Source organism: Nothobranchius furzeri, chromosome 14 (genome assembly GCF_043380555.1).
Source record: "Nothobranchius furzeri strain GRZ-AD chromosome 14, NfurGRZ-RIMD1, whole genome shotgun sequence".
Taxonomy (NCBI): Eukaryota; Metazoa; Chordata; class Actinopteri; order Cyprinodontiformes; family Nothobranchiidae; genus Nothobranchius; species Nothobranchius furzeri.
In genome coordinates this window covers 60,131,696-60,154,014 of record NC_091754.1, presented here as the reverse complement: position 1 = coordinate 60,154,014, position 22,319 = coordinate 60,131,696, and the positions used below count along the sequence as shown (strand labels likewise).

The 22,319-nt window shown below is 43.6% G+C and overlaps 1 protein-coding gene across 2 annotated transcripts in view; it reads left to right on the top strand.

The window, feature by feature from the left end:
• The first annotated feature begins 1,047 nt into the window (after positions 1-1,047).
• Positions 1,048-22,319, top strand: part of LOC107380947 (transmembrane protein 151B) — a 38,404-nt gene continuing 17,132 nt past the window's right edge. The window contains exon 1 of one of the 2 annotated variants that reach the window (XM_015952371.3): positions 1,048-1,674. In XM_015952371.3, the coding sequence (XP_015807857.3) occupies positions 1,606-1,674 (69 nt within the window). In that variant the 5' untranslated portion in view covers positions 1,048-1,605. The remainder of the gene's footprint in view (positions 1,675-22,319) is intronic. The other variant, XM_015952372.3, reaches the window with a different exon arrangement.

Genomic DNA, 22,319 nt, shown 5'->3' with positions numbered 1-22,319 from the left:
CTCCCTAAATAATAAAAACCACCATTTCAAAACTGCATTTTGTGTTTACTTGTGTTATCTTTTACTAATGGTTAAATGTGTTTGATGATCAGAAACATTGTGTGTGACAAACATGCAAAAGAATAAGAAATCAGGAAGGGGGCAAATAGTTTTTCACACTACTGTAAGTGTATGTCCTGAGTACTTTATCAAACATGTAAAATCTGTCCAGTTGTGCCTTCTGGCAATAGGTAAATTATCAACTCAGAATAAATCTAAACTTTTAAGAGAATAAGTCTTAAAGACAGAACAGCATGCATTCCCTTTCATATTTGTTGTCAGACATATTTATATATAAATGATTTAAACAAATGCGTAAATGTTTGAAAGGAAGTTAGATCATTTATGTGGCATCGACTTTATGAAGATCAGTTTTGATGTGTAATAATTCTTTAAGAAATATTTTCAAATGTAGTTAAATTTAGTATTAAATACAGAATTAAAGTGCTAAAATGTATTTTGTCCCCTGATAAATTGATTATTTAATAGTATTCTTACAAAATACAAGTTAGCGTATTACCACTTCTGTAAAATTCAGATCTAGAATAGAAAGTTTCTTTATTGTCCATCAGAGAAGGGAATGTTGTAACATCAGCAATATATATATATATATATATATATATATATATATATATATATATATATATATATATATATATATATATATGTTTATATTGTAGCTGCATGGGCGCCTCCAGAAAATTTTGATAAGGGTGGCCATATGGGGTCACCTGTTGCTGTATTCACAAAAAATATGGAAATAAAAACTTTTTTCTAATGGTGAGAAGCAGAAACATGTATTTTTATTCAGATTTTTTCTTTACTCATTAATTGTTATTGTGTTTCACATTTGTCTTGAATAAATAAGATTAATTTATCGCTTGAGAGAACATTAATTTGATTCATTAATACCGGCTTTTCCTTGGGGGGGGGGGGGCAACAATTTTCTAGGTGGCCACCCTTTGGGGGCGTCTTTGTGTGACTGATCTAGATTACATAGAGTATAAAAGGGGTGTGGTTTATTGTGTATGACGTCAGCGGGAAACCCAACTGCGTTATTTTGTTGTTTTCTACCATCTTTACCTCACCAGTAACTAATGTCAGGCGGCAGAAATCTTTGGCTCGTGTCCAGTTCTGTGGGTCACGTGCCACAGCGCACGCTCTCATCATTCAGCAGCACGAGAGGCGGCGGGAGCGTTAACGGCTGCGACTTTGGGGATGCTCTGTGTCACCTTTTGTTTTGTTCCTGACCGGAGAGCCGAGTAGGAGGATGGAGCCGGTGCTGCACCGACCACCGGTACGACACAAACCGTGAGCGGGCCGGCGGGAGGAGGAGACGCGGGAAGGACACCGCTGCAGCTCCCAACACCAGCAGCAGCGGTAGATGCTGCTTCTGCCGCAGGCGTCGCCATCATCGTGAAATTGGATACCGACTTGCGGCGGATGGGGTGACCGTGCTCCCTGCTCCGCCGGGGAGGTCCCTGCCTTCGGACGGTACCTGCTGGGTGGGAGCCGCCTTTCGTGCCCGGCTGTGAGGTGGAGGAAGGAGTGGCAAGCGGAGGGAGGATGCAGACGGAGGAGGAGACGGCGGCCGCAGAAGAGCCCATTTTGGAGGAAGGGTCGGGACGAGAGCAGGTAAGGAAGGACGAGCTGCCCGCTACACCAGCACCAGAAAGAACTCCAGTTACGGTGTCGCTGTTGGTGTTCCCGAACATCATCATCCCACCTTTACACGTGAACCTTTACCCCAACGATCTTAATTCATTCATCCGTTTTTCTGTTGAAACCAGCGCGAGCTCAGGGAAGCTGTTTACTCTGGTTGTTGTTTTCCTCCTTTCTTGTGAACGTGCTTCAGAAACGCCACAGTCCTGATGTCTGCTTTGAGGATGGTAGCAGGTCTTCAGCTGCCGCCTCTGGACCCCTGGAGGGTTACATCACGCCAACCTTACATTCACGTAACGTGTGTGAAATCACAGGATGGCACCTCCCCCGCTTTTCCATGTATGTTCTCAGGGATTTATATCAGGCAGCAGGAGGGATCCTTTCTCACCGAAAAGCCAAAGCTCTCTTCATCTTCTGAAAGTAAATCGCAGTAGTAGCTTCTGTTTCATCAAAACATTGACACATGTCACAGATTCATGATGTCGACCTTCTGATCCAAGGCCCCTGGAGTACAGTCCACTCACCGTTCTGTTCTAGAAACCAGGTAGAGATGATGAAGAGGCCAGTCCCTCCTGGGCCGGTTCTGGTGATCCTGTGTGACAGGCATCGACATATAAATATTGGACAATGGGTTTCCATAGACTCCAATAACACGTTTTTGAAGAAAAATGGGAGGTGGCCACCACCGCCATTTTGACCGCTTCACAGGTCCCGTCAAGCCCAGACAATTCCAAAACAGGGAAGAGAGGTAGAGCTGAGGGTGGGGCTGTAAGGCTGGGATCAACTAACGACACCCGGTCGAACTAGCTACAAGCTAACCTGAAGCTAACCCAAAGCTAACGCGGAGGTGGGATCTAAGCTAACGGAGGTAGCAACCTAGCTACAACCGGAGTTAACTGTGCACAACACCAGAGCTTCTGAGTCAGAGATACGCCGGGCTGACCGCTGGGTACAACCGGGTGGAAAACATCGGTCTCCCGAGAGCTCCACAAGCTGATAGTCGGAACCCAGCTCCACCAACATGTTATACTTCAACCCAACTGCAGCATTATGTTAAATGCACTGGGTTTTACCCTATTACATTTAAATTTCATGGTTAAACAGTACATGTTAAAATCTAAGCTCAGCTCGGCAGTGACCTAAAATACATAAATATAATTTTACTTACCGAAAAAAATGAAGTGGAGACTCCTTGGACACTCAATTAGTGCAATTAATGCCACAGCAAGTCATTTTGTCCAACAATTGCACAAGTAATATCCAAAAAGAACGCACAAACGCTACAACTAATGGTCTAAGTTGAGAGACTGAAAATCCCGGAACAGTTTCCAGGCCAAACCGAAGCTCTACTGAGGCCTTTCCCCAGAGCTAGCTCTGTGGTCACGTGGGTCTGATGCTCATTAATTATACAGAATTTTAGGCTTTTAATACACTTAAACAGAAGAGTGAGAAAAAAATTCACCCCCCCCCCCAGAGTTGTCATGAGTGTAATCTAGATCATTTAAACCAAAAACATGTTTTGGTCCCAGGCTGTAAACATGTTTATTTCTGCTGTGAAATTGGTATTTTTAACATGGGAGTCAATGAGGATTTGCTCGCTTCTGACACCAGCCCCTAGTGGATGAGGGTGGAACTGCAATTTATTTCATTTCCGCGTTGGTTTCAATTTTTCAGCCGCATTGTGGGGGCTTGGTGACGGGAGAGACACCTGGTGTGATCTTCTGCTGCTGGAGTCCATCTGTTCTGTAGACCTCAGGAGGAACCAGTGGGCTTTTGAGCTATCAGACTATCGTCCTCTGACAGCAGCAATATAGTTTTTATCAACACAACTGTCACACATTGGATTATTTTATTTTTATGATGTCTTTCTTGTAAATTAGAGATGGTTGTGGGTAAAATTCCAGCCCATCAGGTACCAAGTACCACTTCAATCACCTTTCTTTTCTCTTCTGATGCTGTGTGAACTTCAGCGACGCATTTTCTCTTCTAGGTGCCTGAACGCCGGCAAGTGCACCTAATAAAGAGCCAGTGGGTGTAAACAAGACTATGTGTGCGTCTCAAACATTCTCTAGAACAAACTGATCGTTTCTTGCTACATGAAACCCAGAATTATGTCTGCATTTAACATTTGTAGCAACTCGGTGAAGAACAAGAATAGATGATGGATTTCTCGGGTCCTCTTTCAACTACAGATCATAATTCTTTAGAAAAAACGTAAGAAAATGAGGAGTGAGTCGAGACCAGAGCAGTAGATCAGAGAGGATTTAAAAGGTTGGTGACTGATAAATGACCTCACATCTCTGAGGTGTGCCGTGTGAGTTTAGGCCAGAGCTTTGGTCCGCTCTTGTGAGTTTCACTCGCAGCTGACTGTCATTTACCAAGTAGTTCAACTACATCAACTACTAATCATTATATATTTGGTGAAATGTGACAGAAGTGGGCCCAAATATACATTTAAACATTTGTATTAATTTCAAAATGAAGCGGCCTCGTGTGCCTTTTAATCAGGTAAAAGACAACGAACCCCTGTTAATCTAAGACTACTGACCAGAAACACACACTCTAGTGCTCATGTAATGGTCATTTAAAGAGCTAATACGGAGTTAGCTTGTTAGACGATGCCTTTCACTTTGCCCCACCACTCGTCTGTCTGTGTTCACGCTTGTGCTGCGATGTAATGCAATGATTTCTGTTTCTCCGCCTCTATTACCCTCTCTGCTTCCTCTCCTCATCTCCTTCCTGTTTTCCATTTGCCTTGTGGAGTTTACGCCTCGTCCTTCCACAGCATCTCTCTCACTCACATCTCCATTAACTTCATCTTTTCTCAGATCCACAAGGACTAGATGTGCTCTCACAGGCGTGATTACAAGTGAGGTAGAGCCACATGATTGATACTAAAACTACCATTTTTATTTACACGCTCCCTCGTGTCGTCGCCATCTTACACGAGCTATGTGTCATCAGATTGTTAAAAACAGAGATAGAGGCAGTTATTGTGCTTTAAATGACAACATCAAGTTGCATGATGACAGTGGCTACGTTTACATGCGTCAAATTTCCCCTATCCGTTTCAAATCTTGGTTGATCCCAAATCTGTTTTAGGGGTGCACCGATTGCAGTTTTTGGCCGATCACCAATCTTGAGAAAAACCTAACTTGCCGATACCGATCTAGTCTTAACTAAAAGCAGATTACGTCAATGTTTCAACTTCCTTTTATTGAGAAAATCAATACTCATGAAACAATACCAGTTTCAACTGGACATGAGATAATGTTCTCAAATATAAATTAACATATTTATTAGGGATGCACCGACATGAATTATTTGGTCAGATACCGATATCCGATATTAATACCACTGTTATGGCCGATAGCCGATATTTGCGGATACTGATTTATGCTTCTGACATCAGCAAATTTTCTATAGACTGAAATGATGCAAGCTGAAATTTTGAATGTTTTCCTTTTTTCTATAAAGTGGAATTTGCAACACACCACACACATTTATGCTTCTGAGATGATTACCATCACTGTCACAGGACTGAACCATTACACATCATCGCGCCCCTAACCCTCAGAAACAGATACACAAACAGAAACAAGCTGGAACAAATATTGGCTGGTAATTTCAGCCCAGTTTTACTTATCGGACCGATGTGTTCAAAAATGACTAGCCTCGGCCAATGCCGATATTGCTGGCCAGGGAACACCTTGGGATTCCCCCGGAAGAGCTGGTCCAAGTAGCTGGGGAGAGGGAAGTCTGGGCTTCTCGGCTTAAGCCAACACGTTCTCACACCCTAAGCGTCGAAAAATGACGCGGTGTGACCAAGCGTCACAATATGACGGGCAGGGTGCCCCAGCGCGTCGGGAGAGGACTCGCAGGGACACGCGCAGTGTCCGTATCCGACGCCCGCGGCGAGACGTTCATTTAACCAACATTTCACCTCTAACCTCTAGCGATTTAACCTTCCCCTCACCCCATCCTAACCTTAACCCAATTGTCTGTGCACATTTACAATTAAGCATGTTTGAGGGGAACGATGAAACGCGAAACAAAGTGGTTAAGGTTAGGATGGGGGTGAGGGGAAGGTTAAATAGCAAGAGGGTAAAGGTCACAAATCGGTCAAATGTCCATCTTACAGCGGGCGTCGGATACCGACGCTCTGGCACAGCACATCCTCTCCCGACGCACTGAGGCACCCTGCCCGTCATATTGTGACGCTTGGTCACACAGCATCATTTTTCTACGTTTAGGGTGTGAGAACGTGTTGCCTTAGCTGCTGCCCCCGCGACCCGACTCCGGATAAGCGGCTGAAAATGGATGGATGGAACTTTTGTACCTGTTCCATATCGTATCAGAATATTCCCATTGACGTGTTTACAGGAAGAATTTTGATCTGATAGGGCATTCATTCGGATTACATGTAAACATAGTGAGAAGCCAAATCTGCCAGTATTGGACAAAACATAACTTTTCCTATAATCAAGAAACATCAAAATGCTCACCAGCAGCTTTGCAGCAAGGTGTGTTGTAGAGGATAAGATGGTTTTAGAAAAGGTAGAGTTGGAGCCAGAAATCTTATAAAACAGGGCTGGGGCCTTTATTACTCTGTCAACTTCAACGCACACAGACAGCCATCGCTGAAAGCCCCCGAACTAGAACTGAGGTTCGTTTTTATGCAGTTCTGTGACGTGCACAAAGCGTGCACGCAGTTACACAACATTTTAAACAGCGGTTTGTGGCTCAGATATGCCAGCATTATGGGCGAGCCAAGTCTTTGACATTAAGTTGGACTTTTCCACCTGATAACAGATTAAACTTTGTTAACTTGGCAGTTGTATTAAAAGTCTGGACCAGTGATCGTTGGTTTTGTGATACAGTTCACGTAATCAAATGTACTTTGGTTTTGCTCGGAATAAACTGCACAAACAATGCCTTTGCAGTCCCTGGAAAACCAGCACACGAACATTGACTAAAGACAAAAAGGCGTTTAAACCAAAGATTCACACTTTAGTTCCATAGAGCTCCGGACGTCACGTGACTCTTGGAGAGTAGACGCCATGTTGGCAGGCAACAAAGGTAAACAAAATGAACGGGATCGGCTTGGATTTTACTTCGTCGGAGTTTACGTCACACTTTAAAACCGAATAAATCGTTTTATATAGTCAGAAATTAAATAGACTAAACATCTCCGACCCTTACCGTGCCCCTGGGATACTTTTTAAAAACGCCAGAAGCTGTCGGAGCGGACTTCTTACCGGACCTGGCCGGGGAACCCCTTGGGATTCCCCCGGAGGAGCTGGCCCAAGTGGCTGGGGAGAGGGAAGTCTGAGCCTCTCGACTTAGGCTACTGCCCCCGCAACCCGACTCTGGATAAGCGGATGAAAATGGATGGATGGATGGATGGATGGACAAATAACATAGATTTACATGTAAGTAGTTTAAATGGAGTGCTGTGCTGTTTGAATGTATAAACTGAACGCCAAGAGAAATCACTAGTCTGATTTTTTTCCATGAATAAATAAATATGTCAGGCAGGAGCGTCTCAGGATCTGTCGGATATCTGTCTCGGTAAGACAGATAACAGCAATCCAAAGTGCTTTTTATGTGTGATCTGACGATTGATCAACCATTGCTTAAAAACTAAATACAGCTTAGCCGGTTAACTGCTGTGATCATAAAACACGTAAACGGCAGCACGCAGAACTCACGAGGCAACATTTTACGTGATGTTTACTTGTTGCTATGAGTAATAAGACAGAAAAAGCCATGCCAAAATAAGTTTAGGAAGCCCACTAAGAATCGTAATAAAAGCATTTAAAATAAATACCATACACAGTTGAGGGAACGTTGGTTTAAGTACCTGATATGAAGCGGTCGCTGCATAAGTGAAAACCTTTACTCTCGGGATCCCACAGTTTCATTTCAGCCCGGTCACTAGCGCGTTTTATTGCAATGATCCAACGTTTGCGGCGCTCCGGATCTTGGGGAATCCTGTAGACGGCTCATTCCTTATGTCGTCCGCGTCTGTTCTGCATCCTGGGGCACAACAGGAATCTACCATATTTCCCGTTTGAGTTTTCTGACCACAACAAATAGTCCAGCTGCCGGCTTCTACCTGCCAATATGGCGCCATTTTGATTTGAACTGTAGCATGCCGGGAGAAGTGACGTCAACTCCCGGAGCTCTATACTCTTCTTACAGATGACCTCTTGACCTTTACAGACACTACAGCATATAGTGATTTATATGTAAATCAACCAGGATCGCTCAGAGCTGGTATGAGTGGACTGATCTTTTGTGGCCCACTGATTACATTTTTAGAATGATAGAATTTTGTCTCCACCAGGCTTTTGACATTGATAGGCAGTTTTTATGAGCTGATTTTGAATAATATGCCCATTCAAGGTCAGTTTTGAGCAGTTTAATAAAGATATGTTTTGCCCTTTTAAAATAGTTAAAATAAAACTAAAAATCAACACTGCAGAGGATTTGTGCTTTTGGGGGAGGTGTGTTCCTGAAGATATCCGAGTATTTCTCCTCTCACAAACCCACTTTCATCTGATTCATCACCACTGTCATTCATGCTGGATGTGTCGGAGTCTGAACCAAGTAACTCGTCCAGTAAAGAGACGGGCACACTTGTCCTCTCCTGTGGTTGCTTGAACCTCCAACGTGTGCTGCTGGTGTGACTTCTCACCACCTTCCGTTTCTCTTTGTGTGCAAGATCTTGGATTTTAGCCTTCAGTCTCACATTTTCGTCTGTAGATAAGAATTTAAGTTTGTGAAACCTGGGATCCAGGGAAGCTGCTTGTATTTGCAGCATCATCCCTGTAGGTCATCTCAGCACCCCACCCTGTGGAGATTTCTGCAGCTGCAGCTGCACAGCAGTGTTGTCAAAAGCTGAGTGTGGACTTAGCCACTCCTTTAATGAGGGATGGGACAGGTCCTACTTGATGAAATAGTCTTAACTTCAACATGAATTCTAATTCTATGAACAACAACATCACCTTCATTTAGACATTTTGGAGAAAAAAAGAAACAGACTTGCAGCACAACCAGTGTGTTTGTTTCTGACCACAACCAAAGTCTGGAAGCAGCCTCTGGGATGAGAGGCTGAATGTCTCCAACATGTCCAGAAACGTCCAGCTGTTTTCAGCTAAAACTCTCAGGATGATCACGTCCAGGATGACTGAGAACTACACCTCCACGCTGCAGCAGCATTCAGTCACAACAGCTGACTCTAGCATGATGACTTTAATTATTCTACAGGTTATTGTTCAGCCTTCTGACGCTCACACACACACACACACACACACACACACACACACACACGCACGCACGCACGCACGCACGCACGCACACACACACACACAGTAGCTGAGTGTTATTAGTGATAACAGATTGTTAAATATCACGAGTGTGGATATGGTTATTTTCCAAATGTGGAACTTCATTTATCTCTAGATCTTAAGTTCGACAAAAATTTCTATAGTTATTTTTCCTGCAGACATAAATTCTTATCAACCTACAATAATGTGTCCACAGTAAGAAGTCAAGCCTGCTTTTTGCTGCTTCTTTAATTTATTAATAACTTCAAATCTAACCCCGTACATACATATATAATCACATTCGTTGTCATGACAACTGATACAGATCCACGACTTATCCTGCTGCTATGAATAATCTGCTTCTACAACTTAAACTGATCCATCTAAGTGAAATGAATAAGACACAAGAGGACACCTGTCCATACAAGGTCAAGTAGTTGGAGGTGTGTTTCAGTGTCTGTAGAACTGGCACAGGTCTGTGGAAGCACATTAGCCTCCGTTAATCTGAGAAAGAGGACGTTTGGAGTTACCAACATATTTCCAGGATCTGCTCAGCCAAACTAAGTTATCAAAGATGAACGGTTTTGGTTAGACACAGACCAAGTCAAAGACACGGCGGCTAGCTAGTCCCTGAACGCCTCCTTAGATGCTGTAAAGAAAATTCCTCTGATCTTATAAATCTGAGAGCAGTATGTGTGGAAATGCAGGCATCGCCTCATTAAAACCATCAAACAAATCTTATATGCACCTTATACACTTCCACTGACGACATTCCACACAAACACACACTTAGGGCCTTGGGAGTGAGCACATTCAACGGCATTTGGCAGGGGGATATCTCAGCCTCCTCCCGGGTGCCGGTGCCTACTTCCAATTTTAAACCGCACTTAGACACCGAGGGCTGAGGGTGTAAGTGGGGCGGTGCAGTGGCATCAGCTGGCATAGGCCGGATGATGCCCGCACTGCCCACTCACCACAGCCATGGAATACACCTCATGATCACACAACACTATATTGGAGCAGGTGGAGGGAGACTAGGGGTCTTAGCCACCTCTGTTGTTGCTTGGCTTCCTGGGGCTGGAGGCTAGGAGGGGGATCTGGCCGTCTGGTTGGGGTCTGGGGTGGTGGGTTGCTGTGCTCAGCGTTGGGCGGGGGAGCCTGCTCATCAGTACCCCAGCAGAAAGGGTCAAACTCTGGTTACCGGTGATGGTTGTACCCAATGTGCAGCAGTACCGGGACCAGAGTTAATAGGGTGTGTATGGGGAGCATGAGAGGGTGTCCGGCGTGCATTTTTGTAAGTCTTTGGTTGTATGTGCATGTGTGAGCATGAGGGAGGGAGTGTGTGACTGTGTGTGTGTATGACTCTATATGTCAGGTGGGGCCTTTGACTCCTCCCCTTTCCTGGAACTTCTTTTGATGATATAGATCTTTGTCCCCCCTCCCCCTGCCACACCTGGTGTGAGGGGTTGTGCCTTGGTCTGCCTGAGTGTTCGTGGCAACCGGGTCTGGGGGTTTAAGATTTTGGCATCTGCCTGTTAGATCCCGGTGGCTGCCTGGTGGGGTCTGGGTCCCTGGGCTCTGCTGGGTCCCCGGCAGGGGTGGTCACCCCTGGGTCCCGGGTCGCTGGGTCCCGGGCTCGGCCGGCTAGGGGGTGGGAGGCTGCGGGCGGGCCTGTGGACTTGCTGCTGATATCTCCCGGGACTCTGCCGGCTGCTGGTTGTGGCCCCCCGGGGCGATCCTCTGTGCCTCTCGAGGGGGGCGGGGGCCTTTCTGGTTGTCTCCTTGGGGTTCCTGTGTTCTGGGGCAGCGCCTGGATCTCTGGGACTTGGAGCTCCCCCCGTCTCCTACACATCTTTGGGGGGCAGATCTGTGGTCCCTCACACTCTCTATTGGACGCTCCTATAGAGAAACCTTACATAAACAAGCGCGTGTACACACACAGGTGCTCACATGGTGCTCTCATAAGTATGGGCTTGGGCACGTTCAACACAGGTCTTAAGACTATGGTGGGCACTAAATGCACTGTGGTATATTATCGTGTGATTCTTCAGTTAAACAATGTTGATTATATATTTCTTCATCAAGTTGATGCAGTGATAGGTAGATCTTGTTGTATTGTTGTTTTGTCCCTTTTTTTTGTCCTTTTGCTTTTTTTGTCTTTTTCTGCAGGTCTAGAAGCAGACTCTTGTTCATTATTGTTTATTTTTGTGCCCCCCCCCCCCCCCTCTCCCCACCTTTTCTTTTCCTTTCTCTTTCACCTCTGTCTCCGTGTCTGGTCGGAATTACAAAGCATTCAACAACAATAACAATAAAGTTTTAAGTATCAGGCGTGACATTAAAAGCAGACGCTTTGATGCTCCACCTGAGAGTAAATCTGTAAGGCTTGTTACCAGCATTCAGACATCAATTCTGTTTGCTTCACAGCCAGACAGGACACGGTAAAAAAACAAAAAGAAAAAAAAAACATCAAACACAGGCAAGTTCTTCTGAAAGGAGCTGAGAAACAAGTCCTGATGGAAGGAAAATGGAGTCAAAAGACTACAGCCCAATCTTTAGAGAGCATCGTCTAAAGCAGTGGTTCCCAAACTTCTATGTCCCAACCATGTCGACGCCCCCCCCCCCCCCCCCCCAGCCCCCACATCGTGGCATGGCTCTCTCTCTCTCTCTCTCTCTCTCTCTCTCTCTCTCTCTCTCTCTCTCTATATATATATATATATATATATATATATATATATATATATCAGATGTCAAGCTAAACAGACAGGGTTAAAAAAATTCCCCATCACTTTCATTTTTTAAATAGTAATTAATAAACATTCGATACCATTACAATTTCCTTTGATTTCATTTTAAATAAATATTTAGAGTGCCCAGGTAGCACATAAACAATGCAGTTTAACGGTTTTCTTAAAGTAGGAACGTTTAACCTGTGCGGCCAGAGCGCTCTCCTTCCTTCTGCTCTGCGTAAACCTGAACTGATCACCTACTTGTGGTAATCAAATGTCTATAGGGGACAAGATATAGCCATGAGGTTCACTTTTACCTCAGACCGACTTATTGCTGTTTTATGGTGTGGCTGAATCTGCGATCCGCTGCCACGCGGACTGGAATAACAAATGCTGCAGTAACAGGACTTGTGGTCAGGTTCATGAGGAGTCACTGGCTGGAGCGGACCCGACTCATCCCAGAAGCTAATATCTTAATTTGACCTTGAATGAAAAATAACCTCTTAAAAGTTTTTATCACGGTGGAGGCAGCGTTCATTTCTGCCTTCAGTCTGACGGCGCGCCGGAGTTAAAGCAGCGTGTGCGCTTATTGAATCTGTGTGTGTGTGTGTGTGCACGCACGGCACAGCCGCTCAAGTCACCGCGTCTCGCGCTATTTAAACCAATGTTGTAAAATGACTTCTGCCCAGCCCAGATGTGCTCACTTGTGCACCCGTGAGCCGTGGTTCAGCCGGAACGCGTCTGACCTCTGACAGACGTGCTCTGAACTTCAGATCGTCAGCGCGCTGTCAATAGCCTGAATGGGAATCATTTATTGATTTATTTTGTTACATCCACGATGTTCTGTGTGTGAGGTTTACAAGGTCAGAACACCTGCATGAGACAGGTGTTAATTACAATCTGCCAGAATGACTCTCCACCTTCAGATTCCTCCAACACCGTTAAAAATGATCAAATACGGAACATATCGGCGTGCGCAGGCCAGAGTGCTGAAGCTCGGCGCATTGTTATTATGAAGCTAGGAATCATTTGGAGGACACACACGTGCAAAATATACTTGTTTTCAATTATATTTATTGTGCCCACTTACTTTTTCTTTGGCCCACCCACAAATGAGTTTCTACGCTAATAGTGACATATGACAGACTTCTCTGAGCTCCGCAGCCATTACACTTTTCACCTCGCGCACCCCCTAGCGGCAGCTCTCGCACCCCCAGGGGTGCGCGCACCACACTTTGGGAATCCCTGGTCTACAGAAAGCTCAGACTGCATGAGAAGAGATCAACCTGAAACGTACCACCAAGAAAAGCAATCACTACAAATTCATGAAAGTCCTCCGGAGAAGTAAAAATGGTTCGTTGTGATTGGGTTTGAAAGCTTTTGGCCAAGAGGAATGTGAGAAGCTTTTAAAGAAACATTTCAGAAACATCAATAAGTCTAATGTTCATTCTCTGTGGAGCACTCTAGAGGATGATGGGATTATCTGTAGCGTTGTGAGCGTGTGATGACACATTGCCACCACAGCAAGTGCTAACAATGTATTTGCTACTGTAGCACGGTTAACCTGACATCCCCAGATGACTCAATCCAGTTCTGATGAAGAGGAATCGTTTTAACGGCTGTCTCCAGGCATCAGCAGCACATTTTCTCCTTTTCCTTACCTCATTTGCCACCCACCTACTGGGCCTGCTAATTATAGCTTCTCCAGTCACACCTAACTAGCTGAATCAGTTCCAGCTGAGAGTCAGTGGGAGAGAAAATCTATTACACACTTTATACAGGAAGAGATGTGTGGAATGAATCCGCCCGCCACACCGTTGGAGAATTTTTAAATGTTTAGCACAAACAGGTGAGGAGAATGTGGATTTAAAGTACACTAAACGATGGGTGTGTCCGAATCCACGGGAAGGATGCTTGTAAGAGTGCTTTTTGAGGTCGGCTGTTACATCTCTAAGATGTATTCAGAAATATGAAATGAGGAGATGGTTTATGGATCCACTGGTATAACAATTGTGACTCTTCAGCAAATAAAACCAGTGTTGTTTTTATTAGAGGTTCCTATATAAATGACTTGCCTGTCAGCAGCAGTGGTGGTCTGCTGGTACCTCCTGCAGGACAGCACCACTGACCTCCTCCACACACATCTTCCTCACGCTCGTCCTCCAGACCCACAACTTCACCAGCACAGAGGCAGATGTGCAGCACAGTGCATGCTGACCTGTGATAGATTTAAAAAGAGTTTGTTTGTGTTTTTATAGAAAAATGTAAAACAAAACATATAACCCACTGGTTCTGTTCAGTTTAAAGAAAAGCAGCAGGGAAAACTACAGAGAATTTACATTTTTAAGACAGATCTAATCATTATTAGGCTTAAGTTGAATAAACAAATGCACATTGGAAACACTTCAATGCTATTTTAGTAAAAAGCCTGTTTTTTATAACGTTTTATCCTCATTTGATGCTAAATAAGAAATTCTAAGGTCCAAATAAAATTAGAAAACATCCTACTTTATTCAACATTTATAATGCATTTGGTTTATATGAATTACCTACATCATAATACTCTGTAGTAATGTGTTATGTACGTTTAACAAGTTCATTCTGTAGCTTAAAACATACGTGAAACCATCTAAAGTTAACATGTAAGTCCTGAAAGCTTCTAGAATAAAAGTTACTTTAGCTGAAAACGGTTGTGAACAAACGCTGCTGATGGACGTGGAGCTGCTGTAGCTCCTTAATATTCCTGCTCCACTTTCGCTAGCTTTAGCATTTTTCCTTTGCGTGTAGCTGCCGCCACGGCTGTGACGGGACCTACGGGCCACCGTAGAGGTGAAGGCTAGACTGTCCAAATTCAGAGCCGCTGATTCCGGTTTTAGCGGTCTTAGACCAGCGAGGACCCATACTCATAAGCATCCTTCCCGTGGATTCGGACACACCTGATGTTTCTTGTGTACTTTATATAGACCAGAGCTTAATTACATACATGTTAGTACAAAAACATTTACCAGATAAGGCAACTAGAATTAAACAAGTCTGGTATTTGTCGTATGAGTAAAGCAAATAAAACTGCTGTTTGCACAGGATGTCTAAAAGCCTAGCAGCAGCTTGCTGACTCTTCTCACACACAAAGGTGTGTGTGGTGTGTTCCTAAAATACAAACCTATGGTGGGAGATTCACACTGGGCTGTTGTGAGTTGTTTAGATGTTCAGGAATTTGTTTATTCTGGTATTCTTTTCCATTTAAATTGTGAGAATTGGTAATGTAGGAAATAGTGTTTCAGTCACGTGTGTCTCAGTTAAGCCGGGCGGACACTGTGTCACTTTTTCACTCGTAGCACTCAGCTTCAACTCAAACTGTACGACTTCCTCGCAGAGCAGATCTCACGAGTCATGTGCTCACACTGCACGACCCAGTTCTCGGATGCGACCTGACTGCTCACACTGTACGTCTGGTAGCAACACGTCGGCCCTAAAATATGCTAAAAATAGCAGTTTTTCCACAACACGTCAGACTTTTTTGTCTTGTCTTGCCTGTTGTCCTTCGGGAGAGCTGCAGGAGGACACACAGGGATTTATGGGGGTTGGATGAGGAAAACGAAATAAAGAAAGTAAATCTGTGTTTTGCGATCAGTTTAATTTGACATGAACACGACAAACACGCTTTCTTGACAATCTTTGTGAGTAAAAAAAACGTGTAGAAACAAAAACGAACAACGTGTGTTATTAGGGAAATAGCGGGCGAGCGGCGTTGATGCAGGATTACGCATGCGCTGTGAGTGGTTCTGATACTTTTTGGGTCGCAGCTGCTCGCAGCGCCGCTTCAACAGTGCAATACCCTCACGAGGGACGAGCAAAATATTAAACACGCCAGAAGTCCGTGCGAGCTCACGATTGCTGATCGGTAGCTGGTCACGTGGTGTTAATCGCCTCTCGTAACCCCCTGTACACGACGCTCGGCGCAAAACTCGCCCCGATGTCGTGGATTCTCGCACGAGTGGAAAATCGGCTCAAAAAAGTGAAAAAGTCGCACAGTGTACGCCCAGCTTTAGACAAAACTTTCAGTTTGAAAATGAAAAATGATGACGTTCTGAGAATAATCTGTATGTTTTTATATCAGTGCTGAAGAGCAGACGTCATCAGAGATGACTCTAGACAGATCTTTGTAAAAGATCATTTCAGTTGACATTTGGACACTGTTTGGTAGAGGTGGGACTAATTCATTGTCATGTGTGTCACAAGTAAGTTTCAAGTCTTTTCATTCCAGTCCCGAGTTAAGTTCCAAGCCAAGTCAATTTCCAAGACATGTACAAGTAATTCACAGGATGAGTGAAGTCTAAAGACACAAAAGTCCCATGTCAGTTCAAGACGTTCAAGTCTCGAATCAACCCCAAGTCTTAAGCTTTTAATTAAGCCATAAACACGTAATTTGTTATTTACAGGGTGATTAGAGATGATTTTCAGAAATTGCAAAGCATGAAATACAACTGAACTAGGTCATTGTCCTGGTGGAACTAGGGATGCACCGATCAGGTTTTTTGCTGCCGATCACCGATACCGATATCAAAGAATGCTGATCACCGATACCGATATCAAACAATGCTGATCACCGATACTGATCACGTGGATTGGCCAGAAATTTTCTACAACATTATAATAAGTGCTACAAACTACATAATCTGGGAATAAAGGAAATGTAACCTAATCTAAAATGGTCTGTATTAAGGTTGTCACGGTGTGAAAATGTAACCTCACGGTTATTGTGACCAAAATTATCACTGTTTTCGGTATTATCGTGATATTTTTTTTAAACGTGCTACATTTTCACACAATTAAATAAACCCTGTATATTAGGAAAATATTGTCCTCAGTTTTGTGTCTAAATTTAGCCTAAAATGTGTTATTTTGTAATTATGTTGTTTATTTGTTTACATTTTTCCCCTTTAGTCTTTAAAATACCAATATTTGCCCATAACTTCTTATTTTTTGTCTGTTTGATGTCATCATTTAAAAATATTAGATCAGATGATACTCAGTACTCAAGTAGCTTCTAATCAGATACTTTTTTACCCTTACTTGAGTAATAAACCCTATATCAGGAAAATATTGTCCTCGGTTTGTGTCCTTCCAGTGAGCTTTGCAGATGTGGGAAAATGTCATCAGGCAGTAATCGTTGTTAAATTCATAATTATTCTCGGAGAGAGACCAACTCTTATCTGCCCCTGGGAGCCCCGTAATGCATAGCGTCATTTCAACATGGCGGTGTCCGTGACACGGTTTATATGCAGGTAGCGGCGCTGCGGCTGCTTTATATAGCGACTCGTTGCATTCTCCCTCAACCCAAATCCTCGGATCACGCATTTTAGCTAAAATGCTAACGTTAGCGTGCCTTGCGTTGACTGTAGAGTTGTGGGTGATGGTCACGCAGATGTGTCATGAGATTTGAAGCGTTGCTGCCTTTCACAGACACTTTTTCTGCACGTGCTGCAAACAGGATAGCCGTCTTCTATCAACTGTCCCTCGACATTCTTCAGATATCCAAAAAATGCCCGTACTTCCCACTTTGTCTTCTTTGAGGGATAAAAAATGTCCTGAGCGCTGCCGTCTCCTCCTTTGGCCATTATTTCAGCTTTAGCTTCAAGAAAGTTTTGGTTGTAAACAACAAAGTGCGCATGTGCCGCCGGCAACTTCAGCAGATGATACGGTGGCTGGTAAGGGTCACCGCGCCTACACCGCAGCCACGGTAATCCACCGAGATAATATATGTTTTTAAAAAACAAGACTGTTATTATTATTGTCAACTTTTTTAACCGGGGTTTACCGCTACACCGGTTACCGTGACAACCCTACCTGATCGGTCTGCTTTGATCTATTTTGAAAACTCCGATCAAAACCGATAGGGGCACTATCGGCCAATTGGGATCAAATGCCGATCCATCGGTGCATCCCTAGGTGGAACACCCAGTTGTATCAGAGTTTCAAACGTCTATTTGGTGATGAGAGTAAGGAGATGGTCCTTCATTATTCCATCCTCTCTTTGTAGTTTACCCGCACCTGTGGTGCGGTGCCCCGTAACCGGAGGCTTGCAGGTTCGCGCCACACTCAGTCTGTCACAGTCGATGTGTCCTTGAGCAAGACACTTAACCTGCCTTGCCTGCTACTGGTGTTTGGAGGGACCAGTGACACCAGTGCTCGGCAGCCTCTGTTGTCAGTGTGTCCCAGGGCAGCTGTGGCCACATTGTAGCTCCTCATCACCAGCGTGTGAATGTGTGTGTGTGTGTGTGTGAGTGACTGATTATATTGTGCTTTGGAGGGTTGGAAAACCCTAAAAGATGCTATACATATACAGGCCATTTACCATGTACCTCAGCATGATGCTACTACCTCCATGCTTAACAGCTGGTCCAGTGTTTACAGTCTGCACACTTCCTGTTATGGGAGAATAACTAAATATTTGTCTTATCCGACCATGTAAGCATATAAGTATACATGTTCCATCAGGTTCCAGGTCATCATAAACTCGACTTGGGGCTTCCTGTGGTTTTGCTGAACATTTTAATCAAATTCTCTTCATGTGAGCGTGACAGACGAGTGTTGGTCAATCCAATAAGTGCTGTCCAACAAATAGTTCCTATGTTGGAAAGCGAAGCAACGATTATACCATTATCACCAAAGAGAAGGTAATATTTCCTGGTCTTGTCAAGATCAAAGACATTCTGTTACCTCTGGTGTCTCTTATACAGCATGTAGGGAAACGTGTTACAGCCAGTATGTATAATTTTGATCTTGTGTGGAAGAAAAAAATCACAATAAATCAATGTTGTGCATGAAATATTACGGTTTTAAAGTGTATCGATGAAGCAATATCACACGAGAGGGAGTGCATTGTTGCTGAATATCAGCACTGGTGTGATTCGTTCGTGCGTAGATAATCACACCAGTGCTGATATTCAGCAACAACGCGCTCCCTCTCGTCTGATATTGCTTTTTTACAACAGTTCTACCTGCTCATTTTATTTTTATAACAACAATAAACAACAACAGATTATGATTTGTTCATTTATTTAAGGAGCAAGTCACTCCAAATCACCATTTTTTTTGCTGATAAACTATATAAATGAGTGTCCAATTGTGCTGTAGACAAATGTAGTCAATAAGTCGGCACTTTAGTGCATCTTACTTAAAATTTAAATATTCTGCCTAAAACTGTCAGTGATGCACTGTCGTCAGGCAAAAACTCTGCACTGCATTTGAATTTAAATCTGCCATCGCTATTGGTTAAGAGCTACACTATGACGTTAGGTGGTACATTATGATGTCACAATGTCGTGTGTGTGTATTTGTTAGAGGCTCCGCCCTCTCGGTCTGCTAGGCAACATCATTTGTTGCATTTTTCAAACAGGTAGTGGGAGTTGAGTAAGAATCTGACAGGGGGTGACTTGCTCTTTAATCATTTATCAGGCTCCACCAATACAAATAGTCCCAACACGAAATAGAGACTCAAGACAAGGCTGTTGCTAGGCAACTCAAACATTTTCTACAATAACGGTTAGAACACCTGTGCACAGCGAAGTGATACTGTTTGCAAACACTCCCAGTGCTGTTAAGGTCCAATATCAGCACTCTTGGAAAGTCTCTTGACCAATCAAATCACTCGGTCGGAACTAACTGTTGTATAATATTTTCTTACGCACCTATTATTGAAACTAGACATGAAGTCTTGTAACAAAGCAGCACATATTACAGTTCATGCTATTGTGCTGATTGTTGTGGAAAAATAACTGAAGTGTCTACTCGTCAGTAAGTGTGAACCCTGTAAGGTCACTGGTGTATCAGTGCTGCTTGGAGACTGAGCTCGGTTGTCTCCAGGCTCGGTCGTTTAGTATCGCGTCATACCCGTGTCAAAACCCGTGCACGCGCATTGGGTCCACAGCGCGCGTGTGAACGGGACTCGCGAGCGAAAATATACATGGCAGCGCGCGTGTGAACGGGACTCGCGAGCGGAAATATACATGGCGAGAGGTCATTTGTGCACTGAGAGGGAGCAAACTGTGTCTGTGAGCGCACAAGGATGTGCACAAGTGACAAACCTGCGTGCGCGCGTTGTCAACGAGAACACGGCAGAGGAAAACGTGCGCGCGCGGCAGCCTCTGTGCGCGCTCGGCAGCGTCTCTGCGCGCTCGGTTTCTGACTCTTGCTCGCTCGGCTGTAAGGGTTTTGGCACTCTGGAGGCGTGGCCTGTGGCAGATCTTCTCTGTCCTCTGATTGGTTAGTGTACCCCGCACTTTACCCTCTACCTATCTATACAAAAAAGTCTGCTATTCAAGCAGTTGCTGGCATAGCTCAGTTGGAAGAGTGGGTGACTCTCGCCCCGGAGGATCCGGGTTCGAGGCCGGGCAAGGAAAATGTAGTAGATGTCATGTTAGTTTTTCTTAGTTTCAGGTATTTTACAGTTGTGACCGTTCAACTGTCATTAAACGTCCGAATGTTTGCTGGGCAGTGTTTTAAAAAGTGCACATAAGCTAGATGGTTTTAACCATAGAAAATTACATTTTTTGTGATACTGGAAAAATACATACTGAAATAAAACTACTGATTGAAAACTTTATGACTGTGGTTGTACAATATATGACTCACTAATACACTGCAAACTCCCTTAGAGTGGGGCTTCCAGAGAGAGAGAGAGAGAGAGAGAGACAGAGAGAGAAAAGTTCTTGCCTCATTAATGAATTGTTTATTTTTTTCAGTATTTAATTGACAAATTATCCTTTCAAATAATTAATTGATGAGTTACATAATTGTCCATTTAGAATTGTTGAATGGACTGAGTCAAGTTTGGTGCACTTTATATATTTCAAAACATGTTTTTTTTTTTATTTTAATGATGCATATAAATAATTTAAATGTTAATTTAATGAAATATTTCTATTTTTTCATTACCTCACCCTTGTTTTGACAAAAACGGGACCTTGCTGGATAATATCATGGAGAAACTATTTGTTCACAGTACATGGCTCCGTAAGGATCTGTGTACCAAAGGAGGAGATACTCAGAAATCTGTCTGCAGATTGTTACAACCCAGACTGGAAGTGGTGGGCTGTAATAAGAAAGGAGACCAAACAGAGGAGTGGGGGTTCAACAACTGATTTATTTAACAAAAGTAAGGATTTACTAAAGCAAGTTAGTGAACAGAAAATGGCCATCTCAAGGTTTTACTCGGATGTCCCTCAGCAGGGTGCAGCACTGTTGAAGGTCATCTGAATGAAAGCTTGATATGCAGTTTCTTTATGAAAGTGTGTAAATATACAGTGTGGTTGCCGTACATATGTTGAGGTTCTCAGACATCAGGCTTCTTTGCCCAGGCCTTCACTAGTGGGCTATTTTAAAAGTTGGTAAGGAGAAAAACCACAGCATATAGCTGATTGTTTACAAATGCAAGGAGGGGAATAACAATCAAAATGCTTGTGTTCTTGGACCAGATGAATGGAGCGCTCCACATGCACTCAGAGATGTTATGGCTTCTGTTTCTATAACTTTACATGCAGACATTTGAGGTTTGCCAGAAAGGAAAGCTGGCCTGTACACTTTGCAGGGCACAATGTCATCAATGAAGAAACCCCTGTCTACCAAGATGACCATCTCTAGTTGTAGCATTTTCATCACACCAGATTCCCAGGTTGGTCGCTGATAGTTCCAGCATACAGTGCTGAGACAAAGGTCACTGGCCTATGTGGCACAATCCAAATGAGCCTCTTCAGAGTGCAGTTGAACTTGAGGAAAATATATGACTCTGGAAGAGAGGGGAATATGGCCATTGACACCTCAGATCAGTGCAGTCAAGAATTACTGGTGTTTGGGTAGTCCTGAACGTGTTGTGATGCCCCCACCGTCTCATTGGGTTTTCATTTGTGTTTAATTGTGTTTTTCTTCTGTTGTAGGCAGCTGGTTAAGCAGCCTTGGAGGCACCTGGGCTCAGGGTGTGGTGCTGCCTACAAAGCCTACTGTTTTTCTGCTTTCACTGGGTCTCTCCTGTGTGGTGGAGAGTCCTCACTGGCCATTTTCTGTTCACTAACTTGCTTTAGTAAATCCTTACTTTTGTTAAATAAATCAGTTGTTGAACCCCCACTGCTCTGTTTGGTCTCCTTTCTTATTACAGCCCGCCACTTCCAGTCTGGGTTGTAACAATCTGCAGACAGATTTCTGAGTATCTCCTCCTTTGGTACACAGATCCTTACGGAGCCATGTACTGTGAACAAATAGTTTCTCCATGATATTATCCAGCAAGGTCCCGTTTTTGTCAAAACAAGGGTGAGGTAATGAAAAAATAGAAATATTTCATTAAATTAACATTTAAATTATTTATATGCATCATTAAAAAAAAACATGTTTTGAAATATATAAAGTGCACCAAACTTGACTCAGTCCATTCAACAATTCTAAATGGACAATTATGTAACTCATCAATTAATTATTTGAAAGGATAATTTGTCAATTAAATACTGAAAAAAATAAACAATTCATTAATGAGGCAAGAACTTTTCTCTCTCTCTCTCTCTCTCTCTCT